General features: G+C 36.9%; 1 protein-coding gene across 9 annotated transcripts in view; it reads left to right on the forward strand.

The window, feature by feature from the left end:
- The window catches only part of VPS8 (VPS8 subunit of CORVET complex), a 268,778-nt gene that overhangs the window by 178,037 nt on the left and 70,130 nt on the right, over positions 1–20,611 (forward strand). For 8 of the 9 annotated variants that reach the window (XM_036243939.1, XM_036243937.1, XM_036243940.1 and 5 more), the window contains 5 exons: positions 3,761–3,842; positions 4,176–4,258; positions 15,023–15,103; positions 16,578–16,747; positions 19,602–19,767. In XM_036243939.1, the coding sequence (XP_036099832.1) occupies positions 3,761–3,842; positions 4,176–4,258; positions 15,023–15,103; positions 16,578–16,747; positions 19,602–19,767 (582 nt within the window). The remainder of the gene's footprint in view (positions 1–3,760; positions 3,843–4,175; positions 4,259–15,022; positions 15,104–16,577; positions 16,748–19,601; positions 19,768–20,611) is intronic. The other variant, XM_036243938.1, reaches the window with a different exon arrangement.

Raw genomic sequence — 20,611 nt, forward strand, 5'->3', positions numbered from 1 at the left:
AACCCATGTCTCTCAGGACTGCAGGCCCACACTCTAACCACTGAGCCAAACCAGCCAGGGCAACATGGTTATATTTTGATAGAAAAACACAAAAGGGTAAAATTGTTAAAGCTGTGTTTATACATATTTGATACTAAGCCTTTTTTTATTTTTCAACCCTTCTATCCCTTCTCTAATATCTATTTGATACTCTTCTTCTCATGGAAATTTTAAGGGAAAATGACAATTATGTTTTATAAATAGAGCTGTTCAGGTTCACATAAGCTGAACTATGTCCAGATTCACATGTATTAATGGTAGAATTAGATATAAAATCCATGCCTCCAGAACTCTAGGGATTATTCTGACTCTGTTTCAACTCTGTGTCTCTTAATCAGAGACAGGAACAAGGTTTCCTTTGATGTGGCAAAAGGGAAATTCTCTTTTTGTCAAAAAGTGTCTGAGATTGGAATTTGTTTAATAAAGATATTAGATGTTACACTTCTTTTTATTTTTTGAAATTTTTACCTCTCTAAGATTATAATTATACCATTTTCTGGCTACATATAAGAGAAGTTTGTCTATGACAGTCTGTCTCTCCCTCTCTCTCTCTCACACACACACACACACCTCACACCACTCTCTACCCCCAACAACTAGTTTTTGCTTCATTTCTGAAAAAATTTCATAATAACAAAAATATTTGAATGTTGGTTTTTATGTAAATAGTATTTTTGTGAAAATACTAGACTGCATTTATATAATACCAAACTTTAAGTTTGGGGGATTTTAGTAGTTGTTTTGCCTTGTTTTTCTTTGCTTTGTTTTGTTTTGGAGAGAGTGAGAACAAGAGCTATTGCTGCAGACCCTAAACTAACTAGAAAAGTTGAAGTATCCAAAAGTTTGATAGTGGACTGTCTATAAAATCTCTTTCTAACAGTTTCTTCAGAAAATATAATATTGTGGAGTATTTTCTTAAAGTTTAACCACAGGAAAGTTAGGTTGACAGTCATTTTCCAAGCAGAATTTCTACCTGTCCTATCTTTGTATGTCTGTTTATTTATGCTGCCATGTCAGTGTCTGCTGATTAGATATGACAAAGAATAGGGCTTTGTTATGCATGTAATTCCCTGGAAAGAAAGCTGTTTATTATTATTTCACAGGGGAAAGTAATTCCAGTTTATTTATTTATTTATTTTTTTATCCTCACCCGAGGACATTTTTCCATTTTTTGTTCAGGCAGAGTAGGAGGGGGAGAGAGGAACAGAGAGAGAGAGAAACATCGATGTGAAGGGACACATCGAGTGGCTGCCACCTGCATGACTGACCAGAGCCGGGGACAAACTGCAACCGAGGTACGTGCCCTTAGCGGGAACCGAACCTGGGTCTCTCCGGACCGCAGGCCGACGCTCTAACCGCTGAGCCAAACCGGCCAGGGCAAGTAATTCCAGTTTAGTTGTGTTGTTCTCAGGGTTTAGGATTGTCACTGTCATGGATTGTTATTTTAGCCTGTGGGTTTTTAGTTATCCAAGTAAAAAATTTTTAAGAATCAGTATTGAAGAGCAAGAAAAGTAAAATATTTAAAAGATGTTTATCGTATATTTAGGGTTAGTGTGGAGATATAATTGAAGAAGAACAACTCTCCTATCTAAAGCATTTAATATACATCCCATGACTATTGTCTCTAGCTTTGCTTCCCCGGTCTGCCATTTATAAATCAAGAATAAGATAACATTTTAAAGAGTGATTCTTCTAAATTGTCTGGATTAAATAAGGAAATTTCTAAATAAAGTTTCTAAATATAATATAAAAACTAAAGAGTAAAAATTAGGTATGCCATATATAATTAAATTAAAATACCATAAAATGCACAGAAATAAATGATATGGTTGTAAAAAGCAAGTTAAAATAGGCAACCAAAAGGTGAGCTTTTAATAAAAAAGTAACGAACAAAACAAACTCATAGATACAGACAACAGATTGGATGTCTGTAAGGGGAAGGGGAAGGGGGGGCAAAATGAGTAAATGGGGTGAAATATATAGTGACAGATGGAAACTAGACTTTTGGTAGTAAGCATACAATAGAGTATACAGATATAGAATTATAGTGTTGTACACCTGAACTTTATATAATGTTATTAACTAATGTTACCTCAATTTAAAAAAAAAGAAAGGAAAAAATACGAGATTAAAGTTCATGAGTACTGGATAAAATAAATGAAAATTTCAATAAAATAAAAAATTGCTAGTATGCCCTGGCCGGTTTGGCTCAGCGGTTGGAACATTGGCCTGCGGACCAGATAGTCCCAGGTTCAGTTCCCGCTAAGGGCACGTACCAAAAAAAAAAAAGTTGTTTAAGGAATTGCTAGTATATTAACATAGTTAAAGCCAGTATCTTAAGAACTTGAAGAAATACATAAAAAGTCAGCGGGATAAAACCCTGGCCTTAGAAAACCTCATAGGAGGGCAGATAAGGGCTTTCTAGTAGAGCTCCTCAGTGGGAGGTCGCCCAGTAGGAAAGTCACTTGACCCTGAACCTGTCCCCTTAACAGGCTCCTTTATCTCCACTACCACATGAGCTCTACCGTGTCAGATGGGGTGCAGAACATGCCCTCTTCTGAAAATAACTATTCTTGTCCTGCTCTGCCACCTGGATGTTTACAGGAATAGGTTTCTCCTAGATACTGAGTGAAGGTCTTTGTAAATCATTATCCAACTGAAAACATGTTTGAAGTTTTTAAGATGTATTCATTTGATTTCTGATGATGAAGATATTTGTTAAGGCTTAAGAAGAGCACAGAATTGGGAGTCATACTACCAATCTACTGGCAGTGTGATCTTTGGCAAGTTAATTAAGTTTTCTAAACCTCATTTTCTTAAGTGAAGATAATGCTCACTGTATAAGGTTATTATGAGACTGAAATGAGAAAATGTATCTAAAGCATTTAATATACTGCCCAATAGGAATAAATAAATGATAGACCTATCAACTTATCTCATGATGTGGATGGAAATGTTCATTGATATAATGTTACTTCCACTTCTTGGTCTGTGATCACTAAGGGAATATAAAATAATGCCGATATAGGAAAAAAAACTCTGGATAACCTTTATTTGTTTATCTTGCTTGACACAGCCAAAGAGAAATGGGGAAAGGTAGCTGTGGAGGTTCTCTGCTCCCTTCTGCGGTACATAGGGTATTTAGACTTTGTCAGTGATACATTTGTTCCAGAGTATATAATAACCTAGCAGGAGGCTCTGCCTGGCTCCTTTAAACCCACCCTCTCCTGAGACACCAAAAATTGCTTAACTTCAGCTTCCTTGTTTTCCCAGGGTGCATGGTAGAGATATCTGTTTTAGCTGTGGTCCTTGCTTTTTATTGTCTTTTCTTTTCCTAGTCAGGTATTCCATCTTTTTTTTTAATCCTCACCTGAGGACATTTTTCCATTTTGTTCAGATACAGTGGGAGGGAGAGAGAGGAAGAGAGAGAGAGAAACATCGATGTGAAAGGAACACATTGAGTGGCTGCCTCCTGCAAGACCCCAACCAGGGCCCAGGACAAATCGCAACTGAGGTACGCGCATGCCCTCGACTAGAATCAAACCTGCGACTCATTGGTCCACGGGCCGACACTCTAACCACTCTTTTCTTTTTTTAACTTTTATCAACAAGTGTATGTGAGAAGTACATTTCAACCCATAAAACACTATGTGCTGATGTTACTTATTCTTAAAAATAACAGAGCACTTTTGTTTTCCTTTGGTTTGCTCGGACATTGCAGGCACTCTGGTTTCCACTGCTGGAGGCAATGATGGCCCCTCAGAAGCTGTCCAGTTCAGCTGCACCTCACCGCCACTCAGAAGGTAAGGCCATCAGAGCCATCAGTACTGTCACCCGAGTTTTATCTGCTAAAAACGGACATCGTGATACCTTTTCCCAACATCATAGTCTTATTATAATATGATCCTAATGAAATTATATTATAGTGTTGATTTCGTCTTACCTATTCAGTGCTTTCCATGGCACAGTAACCTCATTTGTCTTGAAAACTAGTAGCTTTTCAGTAAAAATATCAAACTTCCCTTGGTTAGCTAAGTTTTTAGGAAGCTATATAAATCTATTTTCCACTGACTTGTAGAAAAAAACAAAAACTCTTATTTCAAACTAACCTTCATATCAACATTTTACTACAACAGCTCTGAAATCTTTGACCATGCAAGTTCTGAACAGCATGGCAGCCTTCATTGCCCTTCCTTCAATCTTGCAAAGAATCTTGCAGGTGAGTTAAAAGTGGGGAAACATTCACTGTTGATCAAGTTTAACTACTATTTAGTTATATATAAGTAACAGCAAATCAAGCTAATGTTTAAATATATCTGAAGCATATTGCAGCTAATTTTTGGCACGAGCTAAATATCTGACTTATGACTCTCATCCTGACTCCTCCATGGTATGGGTTTGCTTGGCACACACTTGCAACCTTCAGATTTTCAGTTACCTTGGCATTTAGATGCACAAGCTTCCTATTGGTGTGCTAACTGGGAGAGAATCACCATTACTTCCATAATCATCATTATCCCTTATATATATATATATATAAAAAAAGATAACCTAGAAATTATGTTAATATAGGCATTTCTTTTTTTTTTTTTTTTTTTTTTATCCTCACCCGAGGACATTTTTCCATTTTTTGTTCAGGTAGAGTGGAAGGGAGAGAGAGGAACAGAGAGAGAGAGAGAAACATCGACGTGAAAGGGACACATCGAGTGGCTGCCACCCACACAACCGACCAGGGCCGGGGACAAACTGCAACCGAGGTACACGCCCTTAGCGGGAACCGAACCCGGGTCTCTCAGGACCGCAGGCCGACGCTCTAACCGCTGAGCCAAACCGGCCAGGGCTAGGCATTTCTTAATTATTGGTTGTTACTTATGTTTTCTAACTCATCCTAAAGCTTTCTTTATGTCCAAAACTCATCCCCTATTCTAGATTCTAGCTGGCTTATGTCTAGAGCTCTTGTAGGAAACATCATTCCAGCCTGTTTTCTTCAGCAAAAAGGCCTGAACCATTCCAACTTCATCAAAAGGAGAATACTAAAAGTGCATTAAGATATGTTTTTAGAGAAATATGTGAACATTCTTAGGGAAACAGCAAGAATTATCCTTAGGGTCCATTTTGTTTTTCTTCACTCCATGCAGTGTAGACACACACACACACACACACACACACACACACACCTGACAGTAATATGATGCCATTGGTCTTTATAATTTTCAAATTATTTTTATCCAACCAAGAATGTCCCTGTCAGCTCTCTTCTGAGACTTTCCAAGCTCTTCTTTCCATCTGGTATTAAGCATCTGGGCCTTTGCTGATAAAGGCTGTTGCATTCAGTAGTCTCTCATCACATTGTACCTTATCATTTAGAAGTCTCGACACATTTTATCTCATTTGATCCTTGTCGTGTGTTGAATAATTCTTTGATAAAGACTACTTCTCTTATATTCATTTAAAAATGCATTAGTCATAGGTTTTTAATCACATATAAAGTAATATCTCCATAGGCCAGGAATACTTGAGTTCACCAAGTAGATTAGAAAAAAAATAATGAAACCCTAAAGTTAAAAGTGGCTTCTCTTTCAGCGTATGCATTTTGCTTTATGTTGAGCTTTAACCACACTTTCCGATACATAAATTATAATAAATAAAAATCTAATTTACCCTTGGCAAAAGCATGTTTTTTTACTCTGTATTTTAAAATTCCTATTTTTGAAGGATTTTGATATTTGAAAATCTTCACTTCATTTTGAGTTTTACTGGCATTCATTGTAATTGTATTCTTATTTTCTACCCTCAGTGGTTGTTAACTTCCACTAATCAGGAGGGTATGCTAGTTCTTACATTTTTTATTTACACATTTGTGATTACTGTAATAATAATGCTACCTTCTATTTGCATATAGATTTTTATTTTTTTCAAGGTGCTTTCACAGATATTATCTCATTTAAAACTCATAATCTCTTGAGGTAGGTGGGGCTACTATAAACATATCTGTTGACAGAGGCTGAAACTCAAGTATAGTCTGTTACCTCCTAATTTATGCTCTCTCCCATTATTTTATATAAGCTTTTTCATTTGCTTCAGTCCCTGGTCTTTTGAAGAGTTTATTATTAGTTCATTTTTTAATTATATGTTACCCTGTTTGGTCATTACCTATGTGGATAAAAGGCACAGTTCTCACCCTAAAGGAGCTCTTATAAGAGAGATAAGAAATGTTCTGATATAACTATTCATGGAGCTCTAATCAAGTAGTAGTGGCTACCTTTAAGGCTATGTGTTCTGAGCTCCATTTAGGGTCATTCCCACTTTTACATCCCTCTGCTTTAGTCCCTCAAGATTACGACAGGAACAGCCATGTGAAGGCGTGACCCTGCCCCCACTCTAGCTGACTGACAAGGTAGACAACTGGGCTAAACAGGGCCAGTCATTGTCTTTTACTGGAAATTTTAAAACTGAACTTGAGAAAGATAAATAAGTCCCTCTTCAGGCCTCTGGTTTATATAAGGTAGCAATGTTCAGGAGGTAACAGTGACTACTTTTCCATCATATGGACTAAACTAGTAAAGAAAGTTAATCTACAGAGAGAAAGAGAATGAAGCAGACACACAGAGTAGAACAGACAAGATGCACAGAGAAGAGGGAAGATACTCAAGGAGAGGACTCAAGACACTGGGAGAGGAGACATGGAGAGAAAATCCCAACGGCATTTGAGTTCCTCATTATAGTTCTCGAGGCTTACCTGCACTCCTTTGCCTGAATCCTTGAAACACCCCCATACCTTTACAATAATTATGTATTTTGAGTACATTGGAATGAGTTAGGTTCTGAATATATATTGCCAAAGGAGTACCAGTATAAATATGTATTTGAAACAGACTGGGGAATTTGGAAAGATTTTCTGGAGGAGATGTCTGAACTGAATCTTAAAGAACCTAAAGGGAACAGGGAAAAAAGGAAATAGGACTGTTCTAAAGAGAGTGAACTATATACACAAAGAATTTGAGGTAAGACATGATAAATTTGGGGAGTTTTGTGTAAGTATTCTTAGAACATAGGACAAGAATAAAGGTGAGTCAGGAGCTAAAATTTGAGACAGACGGGGAATTGTGTCCTTAATTGTTTGTAAACCACGATAAGGACTTTGGATTTTATTTTTAAATCATTAAATTATCATCAAAGGATTTTAAGCAGAGGAATAATGGAATGAGGTTTCTCTTTAGAAAGATCACTCAGCCTGTGTTATACAGAATAAATTGGAAGGGATCAAGGCTGAAGGCATAGAGATAAATGGAATGTAATAGGTACTCTCAAAGTTTGTTAATTGAGTTACATAGAATGGATAGCAGAAATGGATTTGGAAATTACTTAGTTGACAGAATCCACTTGACTTTTTGACCGTTTAGATGTAGGGGAAATGGACTGAGAGGTCCCAGTTCAGTTCCCAGTCAGGGCACATGCCTGGGTTTTGGGCTTGATCCCCAGTAGGGGGATGAGCAGGAGGCATTTGATCCATGGCTGTTTCTCTATCACATCTATGTTTCTATCTCTCTCTCCCTCTAAAAAATCAATTTAAAAAACATATTAAAAATAAAATAGATGTAGGGGAATACCAGAAGAACCCAGGTAATCCCCTTATATCAGTTTCATGGCTAACAATGAGCAGTGGGAGAATACAAGACTGGAGTTTAGAGGGAGAGGTAAGAAGTACATTTATAGTCGGAAATCATCCGCATAGAAGTGGTAGTTAAATTCTTGAAACTTGATGAACTTTAGGAGAAAGTGAATTAGTGAGAAAAGCAGGTCAAAAATGGAGTTTTAGGAAATATCTAAGGAACAGAATTTTTTTTTTCCTATTAGTACAGAAGGACCTTGGAGATAAGACTATACTTTGTCTAGTACTCTATCACCATCACTTAGCCAAGAGGCACATAGTATGTAATAGCTGCTCAATAAATATTTCTAGTGTAAAGAAAAGTTAAGGAAGGAGGAATTCCACTGCTGGCCAAGAAGATGGAGTGACAGAGACTGGATTTACCCTCCTGCTTGAAACAACCAAAAAATGGACAAAATATATGAAATAGTAGTTTTCAAAAAACTGGATATCATCAATAAAAGACAGTGATTCCTAAGAGACAGGAAATAAGGTGAGCCCCATTTGCTGCAGCTTAATGTTTTGAGAGAGTTTCCAGGCAGTAGCACAGGAAGGACGATCCCAAGCATTTTCCAGCATACTATTGATTTAAGGAGATGAAGCTACAAGTCAAGAGAGACCAAGATGGCTAGAGTTTGCAGGGCAGGTAACGAGAGAATTCGGGAGCTGTACAGAAGGCCACCCTCAAGCATGATCTGATGAAACTCCCAAAGGCGAGGAGAGAACCACCGGAAAGGATTGGCAGGACTAACACTCACAGTCACACAGGGCCAACAATCGTGTCTTTCCCACCAGTGGAGACTAGAAGGCATCGTAATTCACAGAACATTGAGTAAAGACAGCACGCAGAGGTACTCAGTAGTGGGAAACCATTAGGCCTAGACTAAACTAAAACAATTAGTTTCAGTCATGCCTTACAAATCTTGAAAGCAAGACCTGAAAGGATTGAACTGTTTTTATAATTTAACTGCATCCCAAAACAAAGCTTAAAAATACTTTTAGGTATACAAAAATATTCAGATCCCAACAGTGTTAAGTTTACAGTGTGTGACATTGAATCGAAACTGATAAAGTATGTGAAGAAATTGGAAAATGAAACCCAGGTATGACATGGGTATTGGAATTAGCAGACAAGGACACCAAAACAGAAAATAGATTAGTGAATTTGAAGACATAGTGATACAGACTATCCAGAATGAAACATTTTAGACTAAAGAGAGAGAGAGAAAATAAACCACAGTATCAGCTCTAGAATAATCTGCTGTGGGACACTTTCAAGTTCTGAAAAAAAGAATCAGAGCAGAAAAAAATATTTGAAGAAATATTGACTGAAATTTTTCCGAATTGGACAGATAAATAACTCCAAACTCAGAAAACATTACGAAAACTACAAGTCACATCATAATTGCTCAAAATCCACGATTAACAGAAAAGTTTAAAAGTAGCCAGAGGAACAAAAATAAGGACAAAGGCAGATTTCTGCAGACCGCTCTTAACCACTTAGACCTAGTTGACATTTGTATATCAATTAGAGCAGCAGAATACACATTGTTCTCAAGAGTATATGGAACATTGACCAAGATAGACCATATTCTGGCCTATAAAACAATAAATCCTGTGTTTTAGGTTTTAACTATCCTAATAAGCTAGTGGTCTCATTGTTGTTTTAATTTGCAGTGCCCTAATGAATAATGATGTTGAGCATCTTTTCATGTGCTCATTTGCCATCTGTGTATCTCCCTTGGTAATGTATCTGTTTAGTTCTTTAGTCCACTTTTTTGTTGGGTTGTCTTGTTGTTGAGTTTTAAGAGTTCTTTATATATTATTTTATACAAGTTCTTTATCAGATATGTATTTGGAAATATTTCCTCCCAGCTTGTCTTTTCATTCTCTCAACCACGTCTTTCACAAAGCAGAAGTTTTTTTTTTTTGTTTTTTTTTTATTTTGTTTTTTTTTGTATCCTCACCCGAGGACATTTTTTTGATATTTTGTTCAGATAGAGTGGGAGGGAGAGAGAGAGAGAAACATCGACGTGAAAGGGACACATCGAGTAGTTGCCACCCGCACAACCCAACCAGGGCCGGGGACACACTGCAACCAGGCACATGCCCTTAGCGGGAACCGAACCCGGGTCTCTTGGGACCGCAGGCTGGCACTCTAACCGCTGAGCCAAACCAGCTAGGGCCAAAGCAGAAGTTTTTAAATTTTAATGCACAATCCAACTTTTCCAATATTTTATTTCATGGATTGTGCATTTGATGCTGTACCTAAAAACTTACCACCAAATTCAAGGTCACCTAGATTCTTTTCCCTATGTCATTTTCTAGAAGTTTTGCATTTTACATTTTATGTCTGTGATCCATTTTGAGTTCATTTTTGTGAGAAGTCTAATGTGAGTGTCTAAAGTCACTTTTCTGCATGTGGATGTCCAGTTATTCCAATACCATTTGTTGAAAATACTGTCCCTTTCTCCATTGAATTGCCTTTGCTCAGGTAACTATATTTCTGGGAGCTCTTTCTTTTTAATTCATCTATTTCTCTAGTCCAGTGGTTCTCAACCTGTGGGTTGTGACCCCTTTGGGGGTAGAATGACCCTTTCACAGGGGTCACCTAAGACATAACAGTAGCAAAATTACAGTTATGAAGTAGCAACGAAAATAATTTTATGGTTGGGGGTCACCACAACATGAGGAATTGTATTAAAGGGTCACGGTATTAGGAAGGTTGAAAACCACTGGTCTAGTCCTTCACCAATACCACACTATCTTGATTATTGTAGTTTTGTAGTACATTTTCAAGTCAGGTAATCTTGTGTGACTTTGTCATGCTTCAATATTATGTTGGTTATTTTGGGTCTTTTGTTTTTCCATGTAAACTTTAAAATCATTTTGTCTATATCCATAAAGTAACTTGCATTTCAGTTGAGATTATTTGGTCTGTTTTTGGTATTAGGGTAATGCTGGCCTCATAGAGTGAGTAACAAGTGTTTCCTCGGCTTCTGGTTTTGGAACAGATTGTAGAGTATTTGTATAATTTCTTCTTTAAAGATTTGGTAGAATAAACCAGCAAAACCATCTGGGTCTGGGTCATTCTCTTTTGGAAAGTTTTTATTTTTTTGATACACTTGTGTTAAAAGATAGAGATGTATTCAGATTATGTATTTCTCTTTCTCTTTTTATTTTTTGTTTTGTTTATTGATTTTAAGGAGAGAGAGATAGAAACATCAATGAGAGAGAACATTGATTGGCCGCCTCCTGCATGCCCCCCACTGGCAATCAGGCTCACAACCTGGGCATGTGCCCTGACCGGGAATTGAACTGGCGACCTCTTGGTGCATGGGTTGACGCTCAACCACTGAGCCACACCAGCCAAGCTCTCTCTCTCTATATTTAAAATTTATTTCTTTTTGTGTGAATTTTTGTAGATTGTATCTTTCAAGGAACTGGTCCATTTCATTTAAGTTATTGAGTATTCCAGCTAGGGTTTTTTATGTACCTAGGTGTTTTATTTTGTTTTGTTTTAATCTTCCCCCTTAGCATTCCTAGTATTTAATCCACTTTAAGTCTGCTCCACCAGAATATCTGCTGTTTCAGCACAGTGCCTGGAACATAGTATATACTCAATAAATATTAGTTGGCTGAATCATCTAATGTCCTTGAGGAGTTCTCAGAAGTTTATAACGCCCTTTATTTCCTTTGTTCTCTGTGTACATTATGTGGGGAAGTAGCAGTATTCCCATGTTTCTCATGAGGAAAGTGCCAGTCAGAAAGATTAAATAACTCGTCTTAGTTTACTCAGTGAGTAAGTGGGCACAGCCAGACATTAACCTAATTCCCAATGTTCGAGCTTTTCTTCTGTACCTTATACCTTAGCCATGTTTTTTGTATCCACCTTACTTTATCAGGTGTCCTGGGGATAAATAGGGAGTGACAGTTTTTTAGATGCACAGTTGCTCAGATATGTACAGTTTCTTTTTCAGAAGAGATGTCCACATGATAAGAGGTTCTTAAAGATCTTCTTGACCTCTAATTGTTTACTCAGACTGATGCCTGGCACCTGACTTGTACAGATTTCTTTCATGAACTTTAGATGACAAGTTAGTGAGTGTTTTTAAGGAACTGTATTTATGTTACATACATTTGTCTTTACTGCTTGCTTTTATTGATCTTCACTCTGTGGCAAAAGTGATTCCTGGCTATATGTGGCTGTCTTACTGAGGGAGTTAAAGCAAACAAATGATTTATAAGCTAATCTGCTGAGGACATTATTCATATTTTAAAGTAGTGCTTGATTAGTAAAATTTTAATTTTAAAACAGCACATATGTGATACAATGGGTACTAAAAAACAATAGGGATGGTCATCACATCTTTTTCTAATGTGCTTTTAAAAAACAAGTGTACATAAAGTGCCCAAGTCTGCTCCTCTTCTACAGTTTACGAAAAAGTTAAAGAAAAACCTCAGTAGTTATTCATTGCCGAAGAATCTAGCTGACATCTTTGGAAAATAATTTGAAAAGCTAGTGGGTTGTGTACATGCTGTGCATTGAGCCTTGAGCTCTCTTTTGCACTCTATAATTTATATGTTGTCCCAGCATGAGGTAATTTTCATGATTTTGCCTTTAAATTATGTATATTAAAGTGAAATGTACTGATATAAATATAGACGTGACCTATAAAGATTTCTTTTTTTTTTAACTAGAATTTAACCTTTTAAAGACCTCTTATTTCTCTAAGCCACCCTTGTCATTAACAAATGACAGAGCTTTTCTTTGTTAAGCTGTATTAGTATGTTAGATATATACATTACAATAGATATTATAATAGGTTTTTATAATTCATTGTGAAACTGTCTATTGATACTTTGAGAAATAAGTGTATTTATTAAGAGCTTGACCAAAAGTATAATACATTTGGAAGCTTTAACATAGGTCTATTTTTATGTAAAGAAAATTAGAAGAAAATTTTGTGTGGTGGGTGTAAGGCCTGAATTGTTTCTAGTGAAGAATTAGTCTGAGATAGCTATGGTCTTGCCCTTTATAAATGGTTTGCACATGTTTGACAGGTATCTTTAACTTAGTGATACAATCGCTAGCTGTGAAACTGAGAATTTCCTCACGGAGCTGAATTGACCTTTTCAAGCCCAAACTTGTTCGTTAGCACACACGTGTACAGTTATTCTCTACCTTCATCTCCCTTGGCATCAGGGACCAGGAACCTATGGTAGACCATCCTGTGTTACTCTAGAACAACTAAAATACTGAAAACTGTCTTCAAGAGCCATCAATGGATCCTGGCAGAGAAAAAGAGGCAAATCCCAACATTGTATTGTGCAGCATTTCTGAACCTTTCTTCTGAGTTTTCCCACTTTAGTGCTTTTGTCTTTGTTCTTTCTTAACATCTGAACTCAGTTTATCTTACTGCACCAAGATTTTAAGAACCCCTGTCCCCTAAGAAGAAACCAGAAATGTTACCCATATTTTCCAGCAAACATTGGATTATCACTTAGTTAGCCATATCAGTTACCCGTGTTATCTAGCTAACACTAGTTTATTTGTTTAGGTATACACACTTGGGAGACCAGTACTGTGTGTTCATTTAAACATGGTTTCTACCCAGCCAATGTGGCTCAGTGGGTTGAGCGTTGTCCCATGGACTGAGAGGTCCTGGTTCGATTCCCGGTCGGTTGCAGGTCATGCAGGAGGCAGCCAATCGATGTATCTCTCTCACATTGATGTTTCTATCTCTCTCCCTTCCTCTGTCTCTAAAAACAAAAATCAATAAAACATATTTTTAAAAAACAACAACATGGTTTCTGAAGTTCTGCATTCAAATAAACCCCAGCTTATCTGCTTAATAGTTTGTGATCTTAAAGAGTTTTACTTAACTTCTCTGAGCTTGAATTTATCATTTATAAATGTCTGCAAGGGCTTTTGTTATATGGCATATAGTAAGTACTTAGCACCGTGCTTGCATATGCTAGCCATTAATAAATAGCAGCTACTTGTATCATTACTGTTTAGTTGGAGTCCCCTGTTTAGCATGGGAAAGTCATTTATGTCATACATAACCTCATATTAAAGTAATAGACTTGATATACTCATTTTTTAGCAAAACATTTTATTATAATTCCCAGCCTAGCCAAAGTTGCAGAAAAATGAGCACACAAATATGCTGATGGAGATAAAATTGCATAATACAACATTTTGGAAGAGTAATTAGGCAGTTTATATCAGCAACCATAAAAAAATGTTCTCTTTGAGTCAGAAATTCCCTTCCTAGAAATCTTCTCTAAAGAAGGTGAGTCAGACCAAAATTTGCAGCCACTAGCATTTGATAATAGTGGGTAGGATGTAGGGGGTGAGGAGGGAAACTTGAATGTCCAACAACAGAATGGTTGCAGAACAGCATTTTCACACAATTCATACTCTGTAGCTATTATGAACTACTTGATGATATAGGAACCTGCTCACAGTATACTATTTAGTAAAAATAAATAAATAAAAGTATTATGTGAAATACTCAAAATTTGTACACTAAGAAATATATTCCTTTCTCTCCCCTTTTCTTTCCTTCCCCAGAAATAAGACTGAAAGACTATATAGCAACACACCAAATGTATATCTCTGAGTAGTTTGATTTTATCTTTTTGTTTTATTTTTATATACCTTGGTGTTTTTCAAATTGTATATTATATGCAAGTTACTTGGCAAACCTCATATGAAAAGCAGTGACGGGAAGACTGGGTGTCTGTGTATTAGTTGATTATTAGTAGTGACTATATGGGGTGATTATTAGTAGTGACTATATGGGGAAAAAAGCTTTGAAAAACTGAAAACTACTCCTTGGATCCATAAATTGATCTCCGAAATTGAAGTCTTGTCTCCTAAACTAAAGCAATGTAGTTGGTTTGAGCAAAGAGATGGCCAAATGTGGGTCACAGGAGAAGTTGTTAAGATAGATTCTGAGTATTCATGAGTACATTGGTTTTGATGTAGCAGATAAGAGCTTAAGAGGGAGAGGTGGTTTTTAATATGAAGAAGGAGAGGAAGCTTCTTGCACAAATCAAACCAGAGTGAAATTTAATTAGACTTGCAAAGGAGATTGTGAATCAAGGGAGTTGGGTCATTTAAATTTTATTTATTTTTCCAAAATATCTGTGATGGCCAGAGAGTGACCAATGAACATTTTCAGTGGAAAGTTCATGGAAGAATATTTTGTGACTGTAGAAAAATACTTAAGAGTAATTGGCTTCTTCAGATAACTTATATTTTAAAGTAATTTTAAAATACCAAGAACAGAATTATAATTTTTGCAACTTTCATTAAATTAGGACCCAGTTTATGGAAAAGGAAAACTTGGAGAAATCCAGGGGCTTATTCTGGGAATGTTGGACACCTGTAACTATGAAAAAGTAAGCTACTTTCTATTTCTAAGTCTGTCCTAAGATAAAAAGAAGCTATTTCTTTTTCTTTGCACCTATACTTTTTCTTTTAAAATTATCATCTCTTTAGTGGAAGTTCAATAGATTAAAATGTGTGTTTTTTTAATTTTTTATTTATACACACGCATATATTCTAGAATGTGAAAATGCATCAAATTTGGATTCATTTTATTATTTTGATTTGTCAGAGGGACAAATATCTTTTGAAATCAAAAGTATGAAAAACTTTCTGGAAAAATAATTGAATATAAAGATACAACCTATGAAAAGGAAGTGTCAGCATGAGTAAATGAGAAAACTACAAAGTAAAATTAAAGAATCTTCTTTTAAACATCCTGAAGCAGATAATTGCCACTAACCAAAAATGGTCATTAGTTGAAACTGCCTGTAGCTTTAATTCTCAGTAGGAGCCAGCGTGGGGAACAGATTTTTTTCTTAATGCACTTCAAAGTAACTCATGAAGCCACATAGGAAAAGTGTCATTTGGGCACAGTAGATACAGTGAAGAACAAGAAACATTTGGGTGACAGCTTTTCTTAGGGTGTTGTGAGAACTGTGGTTTTGCTCAGCATAACCCAGTGAAGCCGGTACCCCTGCAGGCAGAGTGCATGTCAGCAGAAGGAATGCTGAGTGCAAGGCAGACGTTTTTGTGAACTTTGCAAAAGGAGGAAAAGATGGGGTTGATTGGAAAGTTCTACATTACAGATGAAGTTAAAGGACTAGGCTATGTAGCAAGGAGGATGGTCAGTATATTTTCCTCAACTGTACATCTAGATGATGTGATATATATGAATGCTGGAAATTAGATGTAGTGTGAACACAATACTTTATAAGCACATAGAACCTTTAAAATGGCTTAATGTGATAGCTGTGAACATGTCTTCATGAGACTTAGTGACAGATGTCAAGGTCTTGAGCAGATTTGGATGACCTATGAGTGCTGATCAGGAAAATGTGATCTCTCTGCCCAAGGGAGAAGAAAACTGAGTCATGGCCATTAGCTTTTCCAGTGAAAGCTATGGATGCAGTAACTATAAAAAAAAAAAAAAAAATCAGGGATATTTTCATTGTTACAACACTTTGAGCCATTCAGAGTGAAGTTATTTTATACATGTCATAAATAAATTTGGGTTTATGTAGTCATTTGAAAGCCATCAGTACTGAATTAAGCCACAGAATAGCCAAGCACACATTTCTCAGTAAAAACTAGTAACAGCCTTTAATAATTATTTTGAGAATCTTAATGTCTGCACTTGTCATTAACTTTGCACATTAAAGTTAACTGCTTAACTTGGAGTTTTTTGATGTTTGTTTAATTTTATGCCTCTATCGTGTATTTTAATTTCAGTTGTTTGTGGTTGATAACTAAACAACTGATATTTCTATTTATCCCCTCTGTTTCTTTCATTTTATAAATCATTTTTCTGTGTGTTTTGTTTCCTAGACCCTGCTGGAAACAACTACGAGCCTTCTAAACCAAGATCTGCACTGGTCACTGTGTAACCTGAGATCTTCTGTCACCAGAGGGCTGAATCCCAAGCAGGATTACTGCTCTATATGTTTGCAGCAGTATAAGAGACGTCAAGAAATGGCTGATGAAATTATTGTCTTTAGGTAAGAAAGAGAAGGAAATGTTACACACATGATGTGTGTGTGTGTGTGTGCAAGTGTGGTATTACCAGACAGGAATACATGTAAATGCACAGCCCCAGTCTATCATGCTATCAGTGACCAAAACAAGACAATGTTCCTGCTTTTATAGACCTTGTATTCTGCATGGGAGTCAGGAGGAATGGGTATTAGGGTGGTCAGGTAATAAATAAATACAGAGTAATAAGAGCTCTGGGGGGAAATAAAGCACAGGGATGGGGGTGGAAGAATGAAATGTTCAGGGTGAGAGTGCTATTTTAAGACACCATAATGAGGAAAGACATCTCAAAGGAAGTGACATTCGAGCAGACTGAGAGAGAGGTAGGTGTGAAGGTTCAGAATATATTTAAGGGTAGAGCTAACTTGCTGATGTATTAGATGTGGAGTGTGAGTTGCCTGAGCAACTGGATGAACAGAGTACTGTTGTCTAAGATGAGAAAGAACAGGTGTGCAGAACTGGAAAAATCAAGAGTTTTGTCTTGGAGATGTTGGGTTTCAGATAACTAGTAGATATCCATGTAAGGATGTCAGGTAGACATTTTTTCTAGTCAGAAACCTGGAGACATGTCCTAGAAATATAAATTTAGAAACCAACAGCATATAAATGTTATTTATAGGCACAGTGCAAAGAGAGAAGAAATCTTATATAAAAGTGAAAGGTTTGATCTCAGGAGCAAAGGCAGCTCACCTAGAAAGTATGGATAGAGGCAATATAAGATAAACTTCTTGAGTTCAAATCCTAACTTGTCTACTTACTAGCTGTGAGACTTTAACAAGTGATTTAATCTCTTTACATCTTAGTTTTCTCATTTGTAAATTGGGATGACAATGGTGCTACTTCCTAGGGTTTTGTGAAGATTAAATGAGATCATTCATGTAAGACATTTGTATCATAGTGACATATGGTAAGCACTATGTAAGTGTTAGCTACTATTATTAAAGATACAGGAATATTGGTAGATGTGGTGGTAGGAAAGGGAAGTAGTTCTCATCACACAAAGAGCCCATTCATTCAACAAATATTTATTGAGCACCTACTGTATGCCAGAGACTGTTCATGGGTATAGGGTCCAGTATGAATGAAACAAAAGATCTGCTCTCGTGGAGTTTACATTCCAATGGCCAGGGCAGAAAAACAAGTAAAATGCCAGATCGTGACTACTATGGAAAAAAATGAAACATGTTAAGTGAGATTCAGAGAGTTTGGGGGGGGGGGGATGTTTTATATAGCGTGGTCATGGGAAGCTTTACTATTAAGGTGACTTATAAACAGACAATTTAAAAATTATTAATAGAAATGTAATTCATAATTACCATAAATAAAATAACACATGGTATAGAGGAAAGAGGGAGCTACTAATTTATAGAGTCACTAGGGAAGGTCTCACTATTTAAGTGACATTTGCCCAGAGACCTGAAGGAAGTGGCCATGCAGTGTCAGGGGAGACCGCCTCAGGCAGAGGGTCAGCAAGTGCAGAAGCCAGGAGGCAGGAGCGGGAATAAGTGGGTGAGTGCTGGCTGAGCAGAGTGAAGGAAAGGAAAAGCGGTAATAGATGACTTCAGAAGAAGAGCAGAGGCCAGATCATGTAGGAACTATGTCACAAAGAATTAAACTTTTACTCAGATGAGAAGCCATTGGATGGTTTTGAGGATAGGATTGGCATTATCTGACCTCTGTCTTCAGGATCACTTCATGTTGAGGATGGACTACAGAAAGGCAAGGGTGAAAGTAGAATGACCGGTTAAGCTAGTGCAATAATCCAAGTGAGAGATGGCCCAAGGTAGTAATGAGGAAGTAAAATGTGGTCAGATTCTGGGTATATTCTGAAGATAGAGCTAAGAAGATTTGTTTCTAGATTGGATGTGAGGTGTGAAAAAGAGAATAGTCAAGGATGACTCCAAAGTTTTTGGCCTGAGAAACTGGAACAATGATGTTGAAGGTTAGATGAGCATGTGCAATGGGGGTGGAGTGGGGTGAAAATCAAGAATTTGGGACATGTTTAATATAAGTCTATTAACATTCAAAGTAGAATTCTTAAGGAGACAGATGGGTGGGATTTAAGAGAGAAGTCTGGGCTGAAGGTATGAATTGGGCAGTTATCAGCATATAGATGGTATTTGGAAACTATGGAACTGGAAGAAATCACTAAAGGAGCAAGGGCTATATATAGAAGAGAAAGGTTATCTATAGAAAGAGAAAGATTATAAAGACTACAGGAGAGAAAAGGAATGACTTCTGAGGCAGTCCAGCATTCAGTTTGGAGAAATAAGGGGGAATCAGTAAAGATGTCTGAGAGTTATACTCAACATCATGTCGGGAGGCTCATTTGTTAACTTAATGTAATCAATAGGGAATTCTTCATAGGAATAGTATAGGAATTTAGTGTAGCTCTGACATTTTTGGTAATTCTTAATCAAATCACAGCTTTTGCCTTGAATTAGATGAGGCAGACCACTTATGTTATTATCAAGTTACTTATGTAATTACAATTTTCCCCAATTGACTTTTTTTCAAACTGTCTAAAAGTATTTTATAGTTTGAGAAATAAACAAAAGTTTTAACTCATCCTCCAGGTGGTTTGTAGTCAGAGAAATGTGATTCTGTTTTTACTAACAGTTTAAGTATACAAATATGTGAGTCTGGATTTCAAAAACAGGACAGCAACAAGTTTATTCCCTCTCTTGTTTCTCAACATATACAGTCATCAGTGCATTTCAGCATGTCAGAATCTTTATCGCTTATAAACACTTCAGTGTAGCTTGTGTTTGTGGGTTTTATGATAATGAAAAGTGAAAATTTGTTGCCTTCATTTTGCAGCTGTGGCCATTTGTATCACTCATTTTGTCTGCAAAACAAAGAATGCACCATAGAAATGGAGGGGCAAACAAGATGGACATGCTACAAATGCAGCTCGAGTAACAAAGTAGGAAAACTAAGTGAAAATTCATCTGAAATCAAAAAGGGAAGGATAACTCCATCTCAGGTATGACTTGTTTTCATGGTAAAATAGGAATGGTCTTTTCTTACAAATGTCTAGTAGTCCTGGTCTCATTTTTTTCAGGTCCTATAGACTTCAACAAGTTTACCTAATGGGTATTTAGTACGTGACATCCATTCAGTCCTATTTAGAGGAGAAGAACTGCTCCCCTCTGTCCAGCACTAAATAGGGATTTGAGAGCAACAGAAGCCATTTTCTGCCTTTAAAAATCTTAAGATCTAGTTGAACAGAGAGATTATACACATCAGCCTGCTTAAGATCCTTTGACAAAGTGAGAGGTCAACAAGTACAAATGCTACAGTGCAGTGAGTGCCTGCCTATGTGCTGAAGTGCACAGAGTTATCACATTTAAGTAGGGCTCATGGGCAAGGTACAAACACCGGTGCTCTGTGCATGGTTTTCTCGGCTGGGTAACTTTCTTCCAGTAACTTGATGCAGTGGTGCTCACGTGAGGAATTTTCATTGGCTTTGGGGTCTAACTAATGGACTAGATACAGTTTAATTCATTTTATCTCCTTTCTTTTTTCTTAAGCAGGCAGTGGAGCAGAATTTGAACTCTACTGCTTGATAGCTTTTAGGAGAACAGGACTTGACAACATGAGGGGCTCAGTATGGAGGAGGAGCAGTTACTAGGGCTGTGACTTGATCACTGTGCAGTTCTCAGTTGACTTCCTTTTCAAAATGAGAAGTGGGGTCACATTTGCTGTTCCCTGATCCTTCCTGCATGCCATCCTTTCCTGTAGCCAGCCTTACCAACACAGTGAAAAGTTGGACCTCTTGTTGCTTTTTATTTTTGTTTCATCAGCTTTCAGTGTTGTATCAGATGCCA

Source organism: Molossus molossus, unplaced genomic scaffold (genome assembly GCF_014108415.1).
Source record: "Molossus molossus isolate mMolMol1 unplaced genomic scaffold, mMolMol1.p scaffold_m16_p_5, whole genome shotgun sequence".
In the NCBI taxonomy this organism is placed as follows: Eukaryota; Metazoa; Chordata; class Mammalia; order Chiroptera; family Molossidae; genus Molossus; species Molossus molossus.